General features: G+C 50.2%; 1 protein-coding gene across 2 annotated transcripts in view; it reads left to right on the top strand.

Annotated features, from left to right (window-relative positions):
• The window catches only part of TTLL10 (tubulin tyrosine ligase like 10), a 122,537-nt gene that overhangs the window by 49,251 nt on the left and 52,375 nt on the right, over positions 1-20,911 (top strand). For both annotated transcript variants that reach the window (XM_084821902.1, XM_084821901.1), the window contains exons 2-5: positions 3,317-3,467; positions 6,427-6,633; positions 7,902-8,091; positions 17,747-18,348. In XM_084821902.1, the coding sequence (XP_084678028.1) occupies positions 3,317-3,467; positions 6,427-6,633; positions 7,902-8,091; positions 17,747-18,348 (1,150 nt within the window). The remainder of the gene's footprint in view (positions 1-3,316; positions 3,468-6,426; positions 6,634-7,901; positions 8,092-17,746; positions 18,349-20,911) is intronic.

Here is a 20,911-nt window from a genome sequence, read left to right as displayed (position 1 = left end):
GCGGTTTCGCCCCCCCCCCCCGCCTTTCCTTTGTACACTGGATTCTAATCTTGCTTAAACCTCTCTGGCCTGTTGGCTGGCCGGGACATGCTTCTGCAGCTGGGGAGCCATGGGAAATCTTGTGAGGCTCTTTCCCCATCACACCCGCCAGTTTTCACGTGTTTTGCCATTTTCACAAAACTGACCTAATACTGTATCCTATCAATTTCCCTTGAAAATCCAAGACCAGGGCAAATGCATCATTTTTAGCTCACCTCTCCCTCCCTCTCCCTCTCCCTCTCCCTCTCCCTCTCTCTCAATTTCTCAGTTTTCTTTGTACAGTGAAATAAGAAACCTTAGGCTGTGAAAGAAAGAGAAAGTAATACAGACTTATGCTGCTGAAAATCCAGAAGATTGCTGTCTGTGCTCAGCACTGATTTAGGAGGACAAAATAACAGAATGAAAAGGAGGGGGTGGGGAGGGGAGAAGAGGAAGGGAATATAAAAGAATGGAGAAGATGGGAGCATGAGAGGGGAGAGGGCAGAGCAGGAGAGCAGAAAAAAGAATCAGAATGGAGAAAAGGAGAACAAAGCAGGTTTATTTGAATCTGAGGGCAAATCTCAGACAAGAAAGAAAGAATGGAAGAAAGAGAAAGACTTTCCCCTGGGTGGTCAATTTATTAAATGCTGGGGTGATTAATCATCTGACTTTTAAGTCAATTCATTTAAAACGGTCAATTGATGAATTTCAATATATTTTTATTCCCCAAGCCCCCATTAAGATACCTATTTGAGATATTGACAGAAATGTACACATATATGTTGTCTGTGGCACCTTGAATATTGATTGCAGGCTGCACACAGGCATTGGTAGTGTAACAGATTTATTACATAGGGTTTTTTACAAGCCCCTAGAAGGGCTCTTAGTACAGGCCTGCAGCAGGACATCTCCTGGTCCAAAGGAAGAGGGACCGGGGCGGGGCGGGGGAATCTAGAGGCGGTGCTGTACTTAAGGGAACAGCGCACAGTTAATTCCCTTTGCCTGAACACAATACATTGTACAATTTAACAAAGTTACCTGTCCTTGTTGAATGGAGGGGCCATCTTTAACACTTTTTGTCTTTATTTCCTCTTTCTCTAATGCACTAGAACCAAAGTAGCTTCAAGTAAATAACTAAAATAAAATAAAAGATGGAAGGTTGCGTGTGAGGCTTAACTTGCGGCCTTACCCATTAAAATTGGCCCTTCTTTAATAAGGTTGGGCTCCTACTGACCAATTAAAGCTAGGGTGGGAAACCTGTGTCCTTCTGAATGTTCATGGACTCCAGCTCCCATCAACCCCAGCCAGCCTGTCCAATGGTCAGGGATGATGGGAGTTGTACTCTGACAACACCCAGGGGGCCATTGGTTCCCCATCCCCAAACCAAAGCTTTAGAACCATTAAAGCTCAGAGCCTGCATTTTTCCAACACACATTTAGAGCTATCCAAATGCATTTAGAGTACCCTTTGTCCTGCTGGGCTGTTGCTGGAAAAAGGAGGCCACTCCATTCTCCTCTTTACATTTTTCTCTCTCTAGGGGGGCCTTTGAGCCTGCCTAGAGGAGCTGTGAGGGTGGGGCTAGAGAGGATCTCTCGTATCTTGGCCTTCCCCTCCCCTCCCCACCCACAGAAACACCCCCTTTTCTCTCCCTCCAAGGCCGCATTTGCAACCTCAGGAAGCAGCCAGCATGGTTCTTTCTGTGGCAACTGCGAGGGGATAGGGGGTGGGGGGTGGGAGCTCAGAGCCCCCTCCCGAGGTCGTAGCAGCATCCAAGATCTTTGGCTGTCTGTTGGAGCATTTAAGCTGTGCACCCCACCTATGCTCAACTGGTGTATTTGAAAAGAAATGCAAATGCTAGAAAACGCCAACAAGCCTGCAGTGAGTGACCCCTTTCCAGAGGGGAGCCATGCCAGAGTGAGCGCTGTGACCCAGGAACATTCTGCCCTCCGCGAAATGGGCTGAGCAGAACCATCGCTTTGAGTGAGTGGGGACTTGGGAGCGCTGGGTGGGCTGGAAGGAGACGGGTGGCTCTGCAGTGCCATCTCGTGGCCTCCACCAGAAGCTCATCCTGTGCCAAATCCACCTTTGAGGATGTTCTCCCCTCCCTTGCAACCACATAGGCAAATCTGGACCTGGGGACACCTGCAAGGGGTTATGCGGGAGGACGTGTCTTACTTCTGTTACACAAATCCACAGAAGTAGGACTGGGAAGGAAGGCCCCTGCCTGAAAAACTGGAGAGCCACTGCCACCCAGTGTTGACAATGCAGAGCTAGATAGATCAAGGGGTCTGAGTTGGTATAAGGTCGTTCCGTTGCCCCCCGCAGCCCACACACATAAGTGATGAACTCCCTGGTGGGTTCCCCCAAGGAGGAGTAGTAGAAGCTCTTCTCCTCCTCCTCCTCCTCTTTCTTCTCTTTCTTTTCCTTCTTTTGCTCCTCCTTCTCCTTCTCCTCCTCTTCTTCTTCCTCCTCCCCTTCCTCCTCCTCCTCCTGTTCTTTCCCCCCTTTCACCTACTCCTCCTCTTTTTTCCTCTTTCTTCTCCTTCTTCCCCTCCTCCCCGCTCCTTCTCTTTTTTCTCTTCTTCATTATCATACTCTGCCTATGTGTCTACTTGTGAGCCATCTTTGTTGTTTATTCATCCAGTCACTTCTGACTCTTGGTGACTTCATGGACCAGCCCACGCCAGAGCTTCCTGTCAGCTGTCGCCATCCCCAGTTTCCCCAAGGTCAAGTCCGAGACCCATCTACTCAACCAGTATATTTGTCAATAGACATTATTCACAAAGGTATCACAAAGCCTCCAGCATTCTTAGAAGGGAACAGAACCTGTAAAAGCTGCCCAGGCAGTGGGGAGTATAAAACAGTTCGGTGGTAAAATAACAGTGGAAAGATGGTCAATAATTCACTATGAAGTACAACATTAGGGATGGTGTGTGAACCCCCTTAATCCCAAGAAACATACTAGATTTTATTGAAACTCTTCCGCTTCCTCTCACAATTCTTTGGTTATTTTTGGCCTAAACCAAATGTGCCATGAAACTTTGCATGATTAGGCGAGGCTGGGATGTGCAGGGAAATTGAATAGAGTGTCCGTTCACAAGTGGCCAAAAAACAAAAAGGGTGCATGGCTGTTGGGTCAACAACTAACCTAAAATCTGGATTTCTCTTTGATTGATGGGTCCTGATTGCAAGAGAAAGAAACGCTCATAGGTGCTTCTTGTGCCATGTATGGAAATGTCCCCAAACGTCTGAGCGATAGTGAGAATGCTTCCGTTTTCTTTCTCCTCCCTTGCCTTAGGAGGAATTCCAGAGGCTTCCTGGAAAGAAGGCATCCATACCAAGAAAACTGCAGCACCCAGATGCCCGGTGGCACCTCCGGATGAAATTTCTTGAGCAGGCAAAGAGTTACACTGGAGTGCCTTATGCCAAGAAATACCATGAACCTGGAAGTAAGGACCATTTCCTTTCCCTGTTTTCCTGTCAAAGGGATGTAAGAAAATGGGGTTCCTCCCCCCGCCCCCCAAAGAAAATCCACGGCTGGTTTGGGGCACCTTTCCTATAAATTTGGGAGGGCCGGCATCAGAGGTCAGCATTGTTGGGCACTTGCCAAGGCCCACGGCTCTGCAGGGGTCCCACAGCTATCCTTTAGAGCCAGTCAGCCCTACTGCAGCAATTCTTTTTGCTGCCTGCTTGCTCACCCTCTTCTTCCCTGGACAGAGAGCACAAGTGAGCGACAGGAGCAAGAAGGTGCAGCAGCTACTGCCCATTCAATTGGGGCTGCCCTTGAAAATGGTTCAGAAGCTGCAGCGTGTGCAATTTGCGGCGTCCGTATTGAGAGCAGGGAACGTATGACACCAATTCTGTCCCGCTTGCACTGGCTGCCTGTGTGTTTCCAAGCCCAGTTCAAGATGCTGGTTTTGACCGATAAGGCCTTACGCGGCTAAGGCCCACAATACCTGGTGGAGCACCTCTCCTGGTATGACCCTACCTATACACTATGAAGAACACGAGAGGCCCTCCTCCGAGTGCCAGGGAGGCTCAGAGGAGGAGGGCAAGGAGTGAGAGCGGCAGCAGCAGCTGACTCAAGTACCGGAGGGGCTGTGATTCCATTCAGGGTTTTAGTTACCACCAGCCAAAACACTAACTGTGCTACCCAAGATGCTGAAAGGTGCTACCCAAGGAGCTGAACCCTATCCCCCTGCAAAATGGGTTCAGCACCTTGGATAGCGCCATTAGAGTTTTGGCTGGTTTTAACTAAAACCCTGAATGGAATCATGGCCCCTCTGGAACTGGAGTCACCAGCTGCCACTAAGTGAAAGGGCCTTTTTGATGGTGGCCCCCCTACCCATTTTGGAATGCTCTCCCCAGTGAGGTCATCTTTGTCATCTTTTTGGCACCAGGTTACGGCTTTCCCCTACGCCCAGGTAGAGCATATGGTGGGCTTTTTAGTGTTAGCTATTTTATCAGTACGAGGCCGCGGTGGCTTAGTGGTTAAGACGCTGACTGCAGACTGGAAGGTCGACAGGTCAGCAGTTCGAGACCCGAGTGCTGCGTGACGGAGTGAGCTCCCGTCTTCGGTCCCAGCTCCTGCCAACCTAGCAGTTCGAAAGCAAGAAATTGCAAGTAGATAAATAGGTACCGCCTCGGCGGGAAAGGTAACAGCGTTCCGTGCACCTCGGTGTTCAGTCATGCTGGCCACATGACCACGGAAGCGTCTTTGGACAGCGCTGGCTCTTCGGCTTAGAAACGGGGATGAGCACCGCACCCTAGAGTTGGACACGACTGGTTGGGGACACCTTTACCTTTTTTACCTTTATTTTATCAGCACCTGGTAGTTCATCATTAATTGTTTTTAGCTCTTTCAAACTGTTTCACGTTTTTGTACATTAAAGGTTTTAGATTTGTTTTATCATGTTGTATTAAGGGATTTTTGTGAACCTCTTGGGGAGTTTAGCTGTTGGGCGGCATAGAGATATAATAAATGGAATGGAATGGAATTGATCTTTCCCCTACACAGTAGTCGAAACTGGGCCCAGAGGCTGAGGAAGTGGGTGAGGACAGAGGAAATAGGGGAAGGCTCACTGAATCCCCATCTGCCCCCCAAAACCTGGAGCCAGCGCTGAGTTTGGGCCTATTTGATTTTGGAAAAACACACACCACTTTTAAACTGAAAATGAGCCTTCTGTACTGCCCTCAAGAACCACAGGGATGAGCCAATTGCCCCGCTTCCATTCTGTTATTGCTCCTGTGGTTCAATCTGCTCTACATTCCACTCCTCCTGAGTTTTAACTCATGGAATTTCTAAAAGATTAATCCCACTATTGGGGCGTACCCATAAAAGCTGGGAAACTACCAAATGATTGGTGATTGGGGGGAAGGGAGGGGCCAAGGAAAGGGGGTGGGGGCTTTTAGAGAACCTCAGAAGGCTGGATTTAGCCCCTGGGACTGAGATTCTGCAGCAAAGTTTGGGTTTTACATTCTGAAGTGGTTTGAATGACAAGTTGCTCCTAGCCTTTGTATGGTTTGCATACAAACAAAATTGGTGGAGGGAATCAGGTGAAGTCGCTCTTGCTTGGCCTTACATATGAGGCCCGGTGTGGTGTAGCGGCTAGAGTGTTGGACTAGGAGTCGGGAGACCCGGGTTCTAGTCTCCACTCAGCCATGAAGCTCACTGAGTGACTTTGGGCCAGTCACAGACTCTCAGCCCAACCCACCTCACAGGGTTGTTGTTGTGAGGATAAAATGGAGAGGAGGAGGATAATGTAAGCCACCTTGGGTTCCTTAAGGAGGAAAAAAGCAGGATATAAATGTAATACATACATACATACATACATACATAAATATGAAGGGCCATCCTCATTCCAGTGATCAGAAGTGAGTATCAAGGCTTGTGAATCTGAATGAAGAGCAACATTTCCAGGAGTTATGTTCAACCACGAGTGGAGGAGACAGGTCAAAGCTCTAAAAGGTCAAGCCAATCATTGATGCTTGTTTTCAGAATTCTTTTTTGCCACTGGCTGAAATGTGTTTGAAATAAAAATGTCAATACTTAAAAAAAATAGACAAAGGACAACAAAGGTGATGTGAAGGTGTCTGTGTACAACAGAGGTTCATACTATTAATAACAGGGTGCTGAGGTGGAATAGAGGTCATTCTTACTTTCAGAATATCGCCAGTCAGTTTTATTGTAATATAGTGGCTTTCCCCAACCTGGTGGCATCCAAATGCTTTGGACTTCAACTCCCATCAGTCCCAACCATCATGGTTAATGGGCAGGAATGCTTCTCTGGCTTCCCCTCCACTTCTGTCATGGCTCTGTTTCGCTGTTGATGCTGCACTGAGGTTACGGTTTTGCCTGGTCATCTTCCCGTTTCCTGCAGCTGACATTCACTTTTCTTTTCTCTGCAGCTCCAGAATACGAATCTCCACTTTTCCTGGATTGCTGCGGGTTTATCCGGAGAGTGATGCAGGACTTAAATGAGGAATTTGGCTTCTGCATTGGCCCAGGGAACCAAGCCTATCAATATGACACACTTCCTATTGCATTACCCAGTGAGGAACATCTGAAGCCAGGAGATCTCATCTTCATTTCAGGAACTTACTTTGACGAGCAACGTAATGTCCTCCATCTTTCCCGTCCACCTGTCTCTTCATTCCACATGCTTTCTCTGTTCCTCCATCTATCTGATCATCCATTATGGGGAGGTGGCCACAATCACTGGGCCAGCCCTATCATTAGAAAAAGTGAAGCAGTGGCCTCAGGCGGTAGGTGACGGAGGGTGGCGGAAGCAGTGGCAAGATGCTGGAGGATAGAGGTGTGTGTGTGTGCGCTACGTGACCTGTCCTATGTCCCTTAAGCTAGCCTGCTGCCCTTAGATGCTATGGGGGATGCTGCCTCATCGCCAGTATTCAGATAAAACTCAACTTCCGGTCTGGTCACCTTATCTACACACTACAGGAGGGGGCACCATCTTATTCTTTATCTCAGGCAGCAAAATATCTTGAGCAGGCCCCACGTAGTCACATGCAGTGGGCATGGGGGAGGAGATACCAGGCTGGGGAAGCCAACTTTGGGTGGGCAGCCAGATTGCTCAGTGGTGAAGCTCATGCCTTTGGTAGCACAGAGGGGTCTCCAATTCCATCCCCAGCACATCTACAAGGACCTTGAGTTGACCAGTCCAGGACATAGAACTGCGCGACGTCCTGGACAGTTGCTGCCAGTTGGGGGAGACAACACTGAAATGGGTGCATCTATGGGACAACAGTACTAGGCAGCTTCTGGGATTGGTCCATAGCTTAGTGGCAGAGCTGCCGCTTTGCATACAGAAGTTCCCAGGTTCAGTCCCCGGCATCTCCACATACAAGGATCAGGTAGCAGGGGAGGGAAAGACCCTTCTCTACCTGAGACCCTGGAGAGAGGCTGCCAACTGGAGTACACAATACTGGACTAGATGGTCCAGTAGTTCCATCTGGTATAAGACAGATTCCTAGTTTATTAGGAGAGGGGCTGTAGCTCAGTGGTAGAGCACCTGCTTTGCATGCCAAAGGTTCCAGGTTCAATCCTCAGCATCTCCAGCTACAGGCGCAATCCTATACATGTTTAGATGGGGAGGGGGACCTCACAACTCCCAGCACTGGTAGGCAGCTGGGGAAGGCTGGGAGGTGTAGGACTTTTTCCCATCTAAACATGCATAGGACTGCACCCTAAAAAGATATTGGATAGCAGGTGCTGGGAAGACCTCAGGCTGAGATGATCTGGTGCCACCACTGTGGCTAATCAATGTGTTAGGTCTCCTCTTCGACTGGCCCTCGCTAGATGTCCCTAAATCTGCTGGTTTCCAAGCTCATCTCCTCCAGTTGCCATCGCTTCCCCCTCCTTGCAGGAAAAAGGCAACCCCATGACATTGTCCATGTGGAGATCTGGCTAGGAGACGGAGAGCACAGCCTTGGGGCCCGGTGGAAGCGGGGCCAGTTGCAGGTCTTTGATTCCTACAAGTTCATCTCCAGTTCCTATGGAGGCATGGAGTACCACTTCAAGTCCATCGAGACGTGGCTGCAAGGCATCTGTATCAGGCAAGCGTCGGTGAAGACGGGATGGTCCTTCAGTCCTCCTGTGGGAGCCTTCCTCAACCTGGGACCCTCCAGATGTGTTGGACTACAACTTCCAGGATGCTGCGAGTTGTCACCCAACACATCTGTAGTAGGGATGTATGAACCCCCCCCAGTCCAGGGGAGGGGAGGGGGATCCGCTGGGGGGCAGTTTGGGCCACTTGCGCCCCACAGTCCTCAGGAGCCCTGCTGCGTCTGCCAGAGTTGATGGAGCAGCTCTCTGGCTCCCTGTAAGATGCGATGGACTAACGGTGGCTGCCAGAGGGCAGATTTGGACCCCAGGACAGAGATGTGCACGCTTGTGCCAGAGGGAGAGAACAACATGTGAGGCACACATGTCAGCTCAGTGCAAATCGGGCAATTGCAGGGTGGGGAAAAAGAGGAATTACCTAAAGTTGTGAATGCGGGGGTGGAGTTCAAATTTATTGCGGGGGGGGGCTGGGAGTTGGCTTGCCTTTGAGGTGGGCAGAGGCTCCTCCACACAAGCCTGTATTTACCGTTTCAGAAAAGACCCCCCGCCTCTGCTTGTAGAGGTTGACGTTGAGTAGGCCCTCCGTGTTGCAGCCTTCATTTCCTGGGGGCTGGGCTGGATGAACGCCTGGGAACAAACTCTGTGACCCGAGGCCCGCCTGTCAGGAAATGCAGGATGCAGGATGGAGAGCCTCGCTGGCCACGAAAGGCAGAAGGAATGAGGTGTGTGTGTGGGGGGTTAAGCAGCAGAAAGTGGGATGGAAGGATCCCTTGGTACCTCTCATTACAGCAAGGGAGGCCTCCAAACCCAGACGTGTCCTACGGAATTCACACACACATGCAGGCAAACCCACAACAGAGCAAAAAATCCCACCCACCCCTTTGGCAGGGGGGGTGAAGATTTTCAGGATGTTGGCCCAGTGTTACTTTGAGGTTACTTACAGCCCATTCTGCTTGTTCCCGGAATTGGCAGCAGGCCCCTGACTAAGACATGGGCCCCACCAGATGCCCCATGAAGCCAGCGCCTGATTCTGGTCCAGATTACTTTCCAGGTGCTGTTCAAACTAGGGATGTACAAAAGTCACCTTTTCGCAGGGGTGATTCGCGGTGGGGGGGAGGCGCTCCACACCTCCCCCCGAAATCCTAACCCGGCGGCTGGCTCCGCTCCATGGCAACTCCGCGGAGCCGCCGGCCGGGTGCATTCGCAGGCGTGTGGAGCCTGCGGACGCAAATGGCGGCGGCTACAGCGGCCGCCATTTGCGTTCCCTTTTTTTGCTGCGATAGGCTACGTAAATATTTACGTAGCCTGTCACGGCCTCCGCAGGGACGCAAATGGTGTCCCTGCGTTAGCCGTGATAGGCTACGTAAGTATTTACGTCGCCTATCACGGCCTAAATGGGGAAGCGAATGGCGGCCGCAGACATGGCCGCCATTCACAAAGCAGCGCGAACGGCACCAGGTAAGTGCTCCGTTTCGCGTGCCTTTCGCGGGGTGGTGGGGCAGGGGGCTTCGTTCCGCCATGGATTTTGGGGGGCCGAATGCACTGGCATTCAGCCTCACTGAGATCCGTGGTGGAATTCTCTGACATCCAAACCTGTGATGAGAAATAGACAAAAAGAGAAATAGAGAAATCCCGGATGAGAAATAGACACAAAGCAGAGAAGCGAAAGGCATTGCATTGCAAACAGCAACAGCTCGTCCTCGCCATCCATGTGCATCACAAAAGCAGAATTCTCATGGAAGCATCACAGTCCTGCCTGTGGGCTGCACCGCTTCAGAATCCAGGCGGGGGAATCACATGGTTAAATGCTCCTCCTCTGGGGAAAGAAATCCCTGCACATAGAAAACTGGCATGTCAGGGAGAAGCATCCACCCACCATTCTCTGGGGCATGCTAGCCATTTGTATGCAAGGACTTTTCCCCAGAGGAAGAACATTTATTCATGTGAGCTCCCCAACACCCAAACAAAGTCTGCAGTGGTACAGCCCATAACCAGGTTTACAGTCTCAGTGAGAACTTGCCTAAAATGTGACCGATAAGCAGAACCCGGGATGGGGTTATGCAAATGAAGGGGCAGGGCACCCATCTATTGGACAGATTACAATAGTGAGGTCACTCCTCCTTCCCTAATGAGGGACATTTTGGCAGCCTATTGTCTGCAGGCCAGTTCTTTGGTTGCGTCACAATGTAGTGTGACCAATAAAAGGAACGCCGAGGAAGGAGAGGCAAAATCTGTCCCCAGCTTTTATACACAAAAAGCAGCATCCTTTGGATCAGCTCTGGGACATTTTAAGGTTCTAGTCCTCAACATGCGGCTCCTTTAGATTCAGCTGACCACTCATCGTACCACCGTCATGCACATTTAGTTTGCGGAGTGCACTTTTCTGCTGAACCTTTGAAAAAATGCCGAGGTTGTCTCGGCTCAGCTAATTTGAAAAGAGCCGCTCAGCGTTGTTTTGGTCACCTACATGGATCCAAGTTTCTTTTTCTCCAAGATGTTGTTGTTTCTTTGCCTTCCTCCTCCTCTTCCTCCTCCGCCGCCGCCCCCCCAAGCCATTGTTGTCAGCCCACTGGCGCCGGGTGCCATATAATCTTTTTCCCTCTGGAAATGGCCAGTGCTCACCATGGTTTCCTGCGACTTGATCTTTTCTGCCCCCCCCCCCTCACACACACACACACACACACCCTCCATTCATCGCCTCCAACATCCCGGCCTTCATCTGCAGATTGGAAATCAAAGGTGTCATTACAATTTCAAAGCCCACTGCCTGAGCTGCAGCTTAAGCTGCTGCCGCTCACCGAAGAGGTAAAAAAATAGGATCTGAAAATTCGGTTGCAGCCCAGCCATTCAGGAAGGCCGGCGGACCTGAAAAAACGCACCGCTGAAGAGCAGCGCTGCCTCAGATGGGAGCCCATCTCTTGCCTGAGAGCAGAAATTCTAGCCTCTGTTTTGGCTGGATCACACACAGTATTCTGCAATGCATTTGAGTCAGGATGGCAAGAGTTTGTGCAACGGCGATTTCGCAGTGTTAAAAATAGCCCTAGAAATGAGCGGAAAGGCTTGTTTCTGGGTCAGGACAGGTCAGCAGTGCTCCCTTGTGTGAAAGAAACCCTCATTTCCATTCTGGACATGAGGGTTTCTGTTCATTTCATGTTGCTCATAGAACTGCAAAATCCTTGCTGCACAACCGGTTGCTCCCACTGGCGCACGGCCTGGCAAGACCCCGCTCACGGTCCCAAATCTGTGCATTTTTGTATGCGAGTCTCGAGCCAAGAAATGCATCACACCATGTTTGCAATCCAATGGATGACTGTGTTCCAATTGGCATATTAGCGTAAAGATGCAGACCCAATGAAACTGTACAGCATCCTTACCTTTGAGCTACAGCAGGGTCTTGCCCCTGTCCACTGTGCTCTGTGGTCCGCATCCCCTGAATTTCAGTTGAACTGGGGGCATTTCTAGACTGATTTCTGGAATAAGAGCCTGTCAAGATGGCCATCACTTCCAGTTTATTCAGTTCATTTATCTCTTCCCCTGCTCCCCTGCATTGACAGACCACTGCCAAAGCACCGTCTTAATGTGACCGTGTGCACAATTGCACCAAGATCCATTCACTGGACCAATGCGCTGTGCTGCTATGACCATCGGGTCAAACTTTGCACAAAAGGAACCCTGCTTCAGCTGTCGATGCGGTCACATGAAGATTGCTTGTGGGGTTGTTGTTTTCAACACACTCAGATGGGTCAGGAACATGGGATGGGAGGAGACGCACGCAACGGAATGGGACAGTGTGGCAAACTGAGCATGTGCAATCCTGTGTACCAGGGGTGTTGAACCTCAGGGCCGTGGGCCAAAACAGGTTCACCTGGGGTTCCAATTTGGCCTTGCAGGGTTCCCCAGATGACCACACCCCTTTCCCTGGCCCCACCCCTTTGCCACAGCCACCGCTCATTGGTGGCTCCCCTGGCTTTTCCATAGTCCCCTCCCCAATTCTAAAAGGTTGAAATGCCTCTCCTAAGGCGCAGGTACTGGCGGTGAGAGCTTCAAGCTAAAATAGGCTGGTATTTTGGCTGTTTGGAGTATTTTTGGCCCCACCCCTTTTGCCTCTGGCATCACCCCATTTGGCTTTGGCCCCACCTAGCCCTGGAATGCATCCCCCCACAGCTTCTCTGAAATTGAATTTGGCCCTGGGGCTGAACGAGGCTCAACACCTCTGCTTTATAGAAAACATGGAAACAAGGAACTGATGTCATTGTAGTGGATTTCTTGTATTGGTAGGAAGTTGGATTAGACACTCTTTGAGGTCCCTTCCAATGCTATGATACTTTAATCCAAGATTCCAAAGATATTGGTTCCATTAAAAATAACAGCAACACAAGACCAGATTTACTGATCTCTTTGTCTCTGTCTCATCTCTCTCTCTCTCTCTCTCTCTCTTTCTCTCTCTATATATCATCTATCTATCATCTATCTATCTTCTGTCTATCTATCTTTCTATCTTTCTATCTCTCTAACCTCTCTCTCTCTCTCTCTCTCACTCTCTCTCTCTCTCTCTCTCTGTCTGTCTCTCTCCCTTTCAGTTATCTATCTATATCTATCATCAATCTATCCATCTATCCATCTATCCATCTATCCATCCATCCATCCATCTATCTATCTATCTATCTATCTATCCATCATCTATTGATCTATCCATTGATCTCTCCTTCAGTTATCTATCTATATCTATCATCTATTTATCTGTCTGTCTATCTATCTATCTATCTATCTATCATCTATCTATCTACATTTATTGGTCACCCTATAACAGAAATTCTCAGGGTGATGCACCATTCTGAATAATGTAAAACTACAAAAAAATGCCAATAAAAATGTAGATCAGAGAACAACACGCTATAAAACGCAGCCACAAATAACCGAACTGAGATTAAAACAGAGATTCAGCCATAATCATAAAATCAAAACAAGAAGAACTGCAAAATTGTCTTCATGGGAGCTAAAATGCATCGTCATGACACCACTGCAAATGGGCAGATTAAGACATTAAAACTCTGAGCCAATTTACAAACAGATTTTAAAAGACCCAGGAATTTATTTATTTTTAAAACCCTCTTTGCCTTGTGCCAAAAAGATAATAAAACAGGCATCAGGCAAGTGTTTTTCGAAAGGCACTGAACAACTTTGGATGACGGGTGGGGTGGGGGAACCACTGAAAGGCCTGAGACCATCCTTTGTAGCTCAGATTGAGGGAGGACTCAAAGGAGGGACCCAGAGCTGGGCTGTCCATGGACAGAAGGGCTTAGCTCATGCAAGGTGCCTGTGCCTGGTGTTTAGGGATCCCACACACACCACAGCCTAAGCATTCACCAGGGTCCCCTCACCCTCTGTGTAGCATTTTCAGGGGCCTGGAGGGACAGCCGTGGGGTGGAGGGGGTCAGGGAAGTCTGCTTCTGCCAGCCCAGTTACACACACCTAAATCTGGATCCAACCCTGTGTTTCTATTTCTTATAACTTTAGGAATGGAAAACATCGGTCATATCTGGGTTTTAATTGCATAGGGCCACCATGGGGCTAGACATAATTGCCTGTGGGCTGCATGTAGGGCTTTTAGATGACATCTGAGATGCTGAGGTTGCCCCAGTTCTGTGGCGGATACGAGTCTTACTCATTTCTACTCCTCACCAGTGGATTTGTGGAGTCCACATGCAATGGTGCCAGGGACACTTCCCAAATTCTGGGGTGTGAACTCCCCCCTGCGGCCATGGATCGGGACAGTGCAGGGCAAGTTCGACAGCACCAGCAGACCCTTCCAGCATGTCAGGGCTTGGCGGGGATGATGAGCCTGTGGGCCAAATGTGGCCCACCTGAATTCCCAACCTGGACCTCCAGGGTTGCCCAGAGGGCCCCGCCCCTTCTCCTGGCCCCGCCCCTTCCCCCAACCCCCCAGTCATTTGGTGCTTTCCTGGTTTTGTGCAGTTTCCCCCATAGGCTAAAATGTTGAAATGCCTCTCCTAAAACTGACTCCCTGGCAGTAAGAACTTCCCGCTAAAATATGCTTGTTTTTTTAAAGTTTGCCTTTGGCCCCGCCCTTTTGCCTTTGGCCCCACCAGAATGCGGCCCCCGAGAGCTTCTCCAAAATGGAATTTGGCCCTGGGGCTGAAAGAGGCTCTGCGCCCCTGGGCTGGAGCAACCATGCTGGCATTCAAGCCGAGCAGCACATGGCAGCAGGGTCAAGCTGCCATTTTGATTTCCCATGATGCCTCTGGTGAGCATGGCACTGGGGCATTGTGGGAAGTTGAAGCAGCGGCCTTCAGCCGCCCAGCGCTTCTGCAGGCCATGGAGGGGGGTCACCAGAGCACACTTTGTCTGGGCCCCCCTCGAACCTGAAGGTGGCTCTGATGATGACACACGGACACACTCGCTCTCACAACCCACACATGTGTCCCTGGGCAGAAGCCAGGCCTGCCCATTAAGGCAGGAAGTCCTTCACAACTGTGGCAACGGTTTCTAAGCAGTGGGTTGCTAGGAGACTGGCTCTTGTTGATAGAGCTGAGGGCCTTCTCTGAGCTTGCCAGGGAAAAGCCATCTCCAGTTCCTGGATGCCCGGAGCGCTGAGGCCGCTGGAGACTCTCCTGTGTTGCTGAGCGAGCGCAAAGCAAAGCACACTGAGGCGCTGAAGGAGCAGCCCAGGTCTGCATGGGGACGTGATGTTCGGTGCGCTTTAGACCTTCCTTATGGCCCGTCTGGAACCCAAACCCACCAAAGCTTTATTAAAACATTTAGGGCGTGCGGAGATAAGGTTAGACTCTCTGTTACTTTGCTTTCTCTTCAGGGTTGGGCCTTTTAAAAAAACAAAAAACAGGACAGAGATCACAGGTGGTGTCTCGACCTGCATCCGAGGGAGCAGAGAGAGGCAAGAAATGTGTTTGGTTCACATTTCAGCGCGTTCTTACCTGATTTCACACTTTTGAACCAATGGCTGAACGGCAACTCAGGTATCCTTTGAAATGTGCACTTCTCCTGATTTTGCAATGGCGTTCGCCTGTCGAAACACGCGCATAAACATTAGCGAAAGGTGCACACGAAAATGTGTCTATTAGGGAAAATATCGTGTCATGTACAATGCATTCTATTAGGAAAACCACTCGCAAAACAAAATGGCTAATAGACAAAATTGTGTATAAAATGCATATATTAGGAGAAATGTGCGTTAAAATGAAGGCAAATTTTCAAGCAAACTTTTAAAAAATGCTTAACGTTTGGATAAACCAAACATAAGATTGGGAAAATGAGAAATGGAGAGAAACTGAAATTGACAGATTTGTCCATCTGTCCGAGAGAGTTCAGGGCACCTGGTATACATGGAAAAGGAAAGGAAACGTTTCTCCTGTGCAAGCACTGAGTCATTGCTGACTCCTAGAGGGACGCCGCTTGCGCTGGCATTTTTCATGGCAGACTGTAGCGGGGTGGTTTGCCAGTGCCTTCCCCAGTCATGACCACCTTTCCCCCAGCAAGCTGGGTCCTCATTTTACCGACCTCGGAAGGATGGAGGGCTGAGTCGACCTGAGCCGGCTACCTGAGACCCGGCTTCCTCTGGGATCGAACTCAGGTCATGGGGAGAGTTTCGGTTGCAATACTGCCGCCTACCACTCTGCGCCACACGAGGCTCTAGTATACGTGGAGATTATCCCATATTATTCTCCCAACAAGCCTGAGAAGCCTGACAGATAGTGATGGGCCCTGTCCCTTAGAATCATAGAATAGTAGAATAGTAGGGTTGGAAGGGGCCTACAAGGCCATCGAGTCCAACCCCTTGAAGCCTGATGGACAGCTGTTTTCCCAAGAGATCATCCAGTGGGCTAAGTGACTGAGTGGGGATTCGAACCCTGATCCTCCTTGTCTTTTTAGTTTAGGAGGGGAAAGGCAAGTAAGGGAGGACATGAAAGAGCCAGGATGGAGAATTTATGGACCATGGGCCAGGTGCAACCCCTAAGAGTTCCCCATTTGGCCTGAAAGCTTCTTCTAGTGTTATCTCTGATCAGAGATTGGAGATAACAGGTTATTTAAAGGCAATTCACTTTAAATACCCTGAGTAGCTCTTGGTTTATCAGGCATGAAGACTGTTGCACTGGGTACTGGGTGCCTAGCTACTGAGTAGACTTTCTTGGAGTTGAGCTTTGCCTTGTGTGCTGGCTGGGAAAATGTCCACATTGGTGAGAATTACATCTGTCCTTGTCCCCACACACCTCTGAAATGTGGAAGACCCTTCCCAAATTGGAAATCGGCCGTCTGGTTGAAAAAGGTTCCCCACCCCTGTGATAAGAGGTTTATAAAATGATGCATGGTTTGGAGAAAGTAAAAAAAGAGAGGCGCTTTTCTCCCTGTCTCATAATACTAGCATGTGGGGTCATCCAATGAAATGGAGTGGTGGGAGAGTCAGGACAGAAAAATGGAAGCCCTTCTTCACAGGGCACATAGTTAAACTGTGGAACTCACCACCACCAGATGCAGTGATGATGACCACTAGCTTAAGAAGGGACTTAGACCAGCCTGCCCCAATCTGGTGCCCTCCAGATTTGTGTAATCCTCCAAGGATAAGTAGTGGAGCCCTCTGCAGGGGTGTGGGCCTTGGGAGGTGCCCGGCTATGCTGACCGTGGACACCGGCCCTGAAAACGTCAGCTGATGAATTTACCAATGAAATGTGCTGAAAGCTCAACACCAGTTGAACAAGTTAAAAGGCTCAAATGTGTAAAAAGCTGAACAATAATGTGTAATGTTGACAGTACAAGCTCAGTGGTATGGGTATGTTGGCTGGGACCAGGAAGCGGAATCCACACCAACAGACAACTGTTGGAGGGCCAATGGAAAATGACAATTTTAAAGAGGGTTGTTAGTTTGTTTGTTTGTTAAATTTATTTCCTGCCTTTTCCTCCAAGGAGCCCAAGGCAGCTTACATAGTACTCCTCCTCCCCATTTTATCCTGACAACAACCCTGTGAAGTAGGTTAGGCTGAGAGTCAGTGACAGGCTCGAAGTCACCCAGGCAGCTTCATGGGGACTAGAATTCTGATCTCCCAACTCCCAGCCCAACACTCTCGCCACTGCACCAGTAGGGATGGCGCAGAATTCCGCCATGGACTCCAGTGAGGCCGGATTCTAAAGAATCTGCCCCCCTGGAGTCCGTGGCAAAACGGACCACTCACCTCCGCCATCCCATGAAGTTCATGCCGGCCGGATCCTACCTGCCGCCAGCTGGGTCCGGGTCCGGGTCTGTCAGCTCACTCCGCTGGCATCCGCTACCGGTCTGTGGACACAAATGGCGTCCAGTGTAGCAGACACCATTTGTGTTCCTGCTCTTTGCCGTGATGGGCTACGTAAATCTTTTTACCACGGAGCAGAGCTGGCCGGGGAGGATTCCGGGGGGAGGAATGGATCGCCTCCCCTCCCTGTGGACCCCCCAGCCAACTCAGGTGAGTGGGGTTCGTACACCCCTATGCACTACCCTGGCTCTCTCAAAGAGGGCTGTGTGTGTCATTCCTCTCTGTTCCCCTCAGAGATGCTCAAAACATTGACTAGAGGAGTCCTGAAGGAGCCACGTCTGACAGCTCATGAATTAACTTGGGGGGCCATCTTTGATTGTCTTCACAGCCACTGTCCGGAACACAAATGGGCGTCATCAAGGGAACTTCCTGGAAAGAAATCTATCTTCCGCCCTCCGAGTGAGCGAGGCGAGCCTGCCGAGGAGGATGGAGCCGCCCAAGGCTGCACACTGCAGTTGGGACTTGGAAATGGAGAGATGGCGCTCAGGTTGGAGCCCGTAATGGAGTCTCTCAGCAGCTGCGAACTGAGCAGTAGCAAGCAGACAGAGGCCTTGCATCTCCAGGGCTTCTCCAGGACGGGCTCAGGGGTCCCTAAAACAGATGCAGTCAAAGGAGACCCAGTGGTAGAGGCTGGCCAGAACCAGTCTCCAGAAAACACCCCACTGGAGACCGCTGGCCTGAGATGTAGTGATACCTTGCTGGAGTGGAACCAGGTCCAGGAGAAAGGCTGTGAGGGGGGTCCCACGGAGCTACGAGGGATGGCTCATGGCCAAGACGCCAAAGCCGATGTGGCACAACCCGAGCTCATTCAGGACTCCGTCACCAACCTGCCCAGAAAGTCCCATTCCTGCTCGAAGATAAACTCTAAGGGGGCCGTAGCGGGTGGCGCTGGCAAATGGAAAAAGAAAGGCAAGCTTGGAACACAAGGAGGTAAACGGCGCCATCCCTCCTCAGTAGGTACAGGGGAATCCCACAGCTTCGCTTCCTAAAGGTTAGCAACAAAGAAATCTTGATTCCAGCCAGGGTCAGCCGTCCCCGCTATGTCCACCGTCTGTCAGATATGTCCCCCCACCCCAGTTTTGACATTTCCTTCCCCAAGGACCTGTGGTGTGCCCACATGGGTACAGCTGGACCTGAACACGGTGAGCTGTGCCTGCATTGCAAGGCTGCTGCATTTCTGTTTTGGTTGAAGCGGGAGGGAAGGAAGCAGAGCAGCTGGCCCCTGGCTGAGCAGAAAGCAGGCCCTGCTGGATGCATCCAGTTACGAGGACTGGAAGTGTTGTTCACAATCTCCTGTAAGCGCCCTTCCCTTCCCCTCCCCTCCCCTCCCCTCCCCTCCCCTCACCCCAACCAGGAGCACCTCCCAGATGTACTGTTGAGGGCTACTGCACCCCAGATTCAATGGGAGAAGCTGCGGTCTGGATAATGTACCTTCTGGGTGATGGATGATATATATGGATGACATGGGTGGGGTAGGAACGAGGTCCCGAGGAGGAGAGGGCTAGAGCCCTTGGGGTCCCGAGGCCCGTCCTGACCCCGCTGGTTGTCAAGGGCTTCCTTGACAGCAGGCAGAGACAGGACAAGTCCTCAGCACTGCTCCAAGCCTGGTCCTCAGTGGCTGGGTCTGTCAGCACCCCATGGCTTGGCGGACAGGATCCAGGAGGCTGGATGGGGGGGAGTTCCTGCCATAGAAGTCCCACTACTAGAGCATCCTAGAAAACAGGCAGGAGCCTTCAGGCACTAGGAACAAGGCTGCTGTGACAGGAACCATAGAGCCTGTTCCTAGAGGGCTTTTTTTTTTTTAACCTCCCCCCCCTTTTTCTCCCTGAGGGTCAGAGGCGGGCAGGGGCACCTGGCTTGTAGGGCTGCCTATGGCCCACGTGATGCGCTTTTTGCACCTTTGTGTTAGGGAGACATGGTATGGTATCCTTACTTTGTGCTAGGTTTCTGGGAAGATAGGAAGCAGTGCAATTTTTCTCTTGCTCTTTCGGACTTTTGAGGAGTCTGAATGGTGATGTCATCAGCTCTGTGCACCCTTCCCATGGGCCTTTGCAACCTGGCATCTGCCCAACCCAGATGGCTTCAAGGATGCAGAGCAAGGGACTAATTCTGCCTGGTGCTGGGGCAAAATGTTAGGCTCAAATATTTGGGGGAGAGGGCGAGAAACTGCCTCCCCTCCTTCACATTTTGGGGTGCAGAGTGTGATTTTCAGGTGTGGGTGCAGAACTCATGACTCTCCACCTACCCCTCTTCCTCCCAGAATGCCCCACAAAGAAATATGGCGGACAGCAGCCCGGGGAGAACGTGGAGAACCATGTACAAAATCCACTTCTCCCCACAACCAAATTTTCACTCCTGTCGATCCAAAAATATATGAAATCTTGTCCCGCATGCTTTTCATTTGCTGCTAATGGAGCTGCGAAAGAAGGAGGTTTTTGTGCAGCACTAACTCTGCCCCACAAATGTAGTGCTGTGTGCTAATTCAGGGACAGAGTGCTGGTGCTGAAGGAACAGGAGCGAGAACACCAGGGAGGAACGGGTGGGGAGGATAATACCACACAGAGCCTCGATGTGTGAAAACTTCCCTGGCTCTCACGGTGCATCCAACTGTACAACCCCCCCTTCAGTTACTGGAAGACAAGATGGCGGAGAAGCGGCCATTGCTGGGGGGCTGTCTCAGTCTGGGGGGCTGTCTCATTGCTAGGCCTAGTCTCAGTCATTCCATCTGAAGCAGACCCATTCCAAGATACACAATATACTCTGGCTCGGCAGTGAATGAAACCAAAGGCCCTGTTTCCCTTCCTGCCAAGAACTTCATAAAACTAAAATTGTCCAAGTGAGACTTATAAAAGAGCAAATTGGAAATACAGAAGGAAATATAAAAACTCGGTCTCATTAGCAGGCAATTTGACTGGAGGCAAAGACGATCGCTTCATTAATAGGCCAGTTTAGTTGGAGGCGGGCGGGGGGGGGGGAGGAAGCCACAAATATTGGCGTGCTATAAAAATACAAAAAGAAATGTGAAGAAAATAAATCTGATAGTTTATTTGTCCTGGCAGGAGTAATATTGGTTGTTAATTGTCCTATTACAGCCCTGGTAATAATAAAATGGATATTGGTTGATTGCAAAAGCTGATTGGGGATGAGGAAAGGGGAGAAGGAAACCCAATGACATTAGAATAAAGAAATAGCACCTGGAAATATGTTGAAATTGAATTGGGGGAAAATGAACATTCAAAGCTGCCTTATACTAAGCTGAGCTTGGCCATTGCACTGTCTAGCTTGGCTTGCAGAGGCTATCCAGCATCTCAAGGAGAGGTCCTTTTAAATGGACATGCCAGGGATCATGCCGGGGTCGGGGATTAAACCAGGAACCCTCTGCATGCAAAGCAGGTGACACTGAGCTATGGCCACCAGCCTTATATTGAGTCAACGCACTGGCCCGTAAATATGACTGCGCATTCAATACACGTGGCCGTCTTGCTTTTCATTC

The sequence above is a fragment of the Heloderma suspectum genome, chromosome 15 (assembly GCF_057233095.1).
Source record: "Heloderma suspectum isolate Gila_16-S chromosome 15, 16-S_ref, whole genome shotgun sequence".
In the NCBI taxonomy this organism is placed as follows: Eukaryota; Metazoa; Chordata; class Lepidosauria; order Squamata; family Helodermatidae; genus Heloderma; species Heloderma suspectum.
This window is presented reverse-complemented; position numbering and strand designations above follow the sequence as displayed.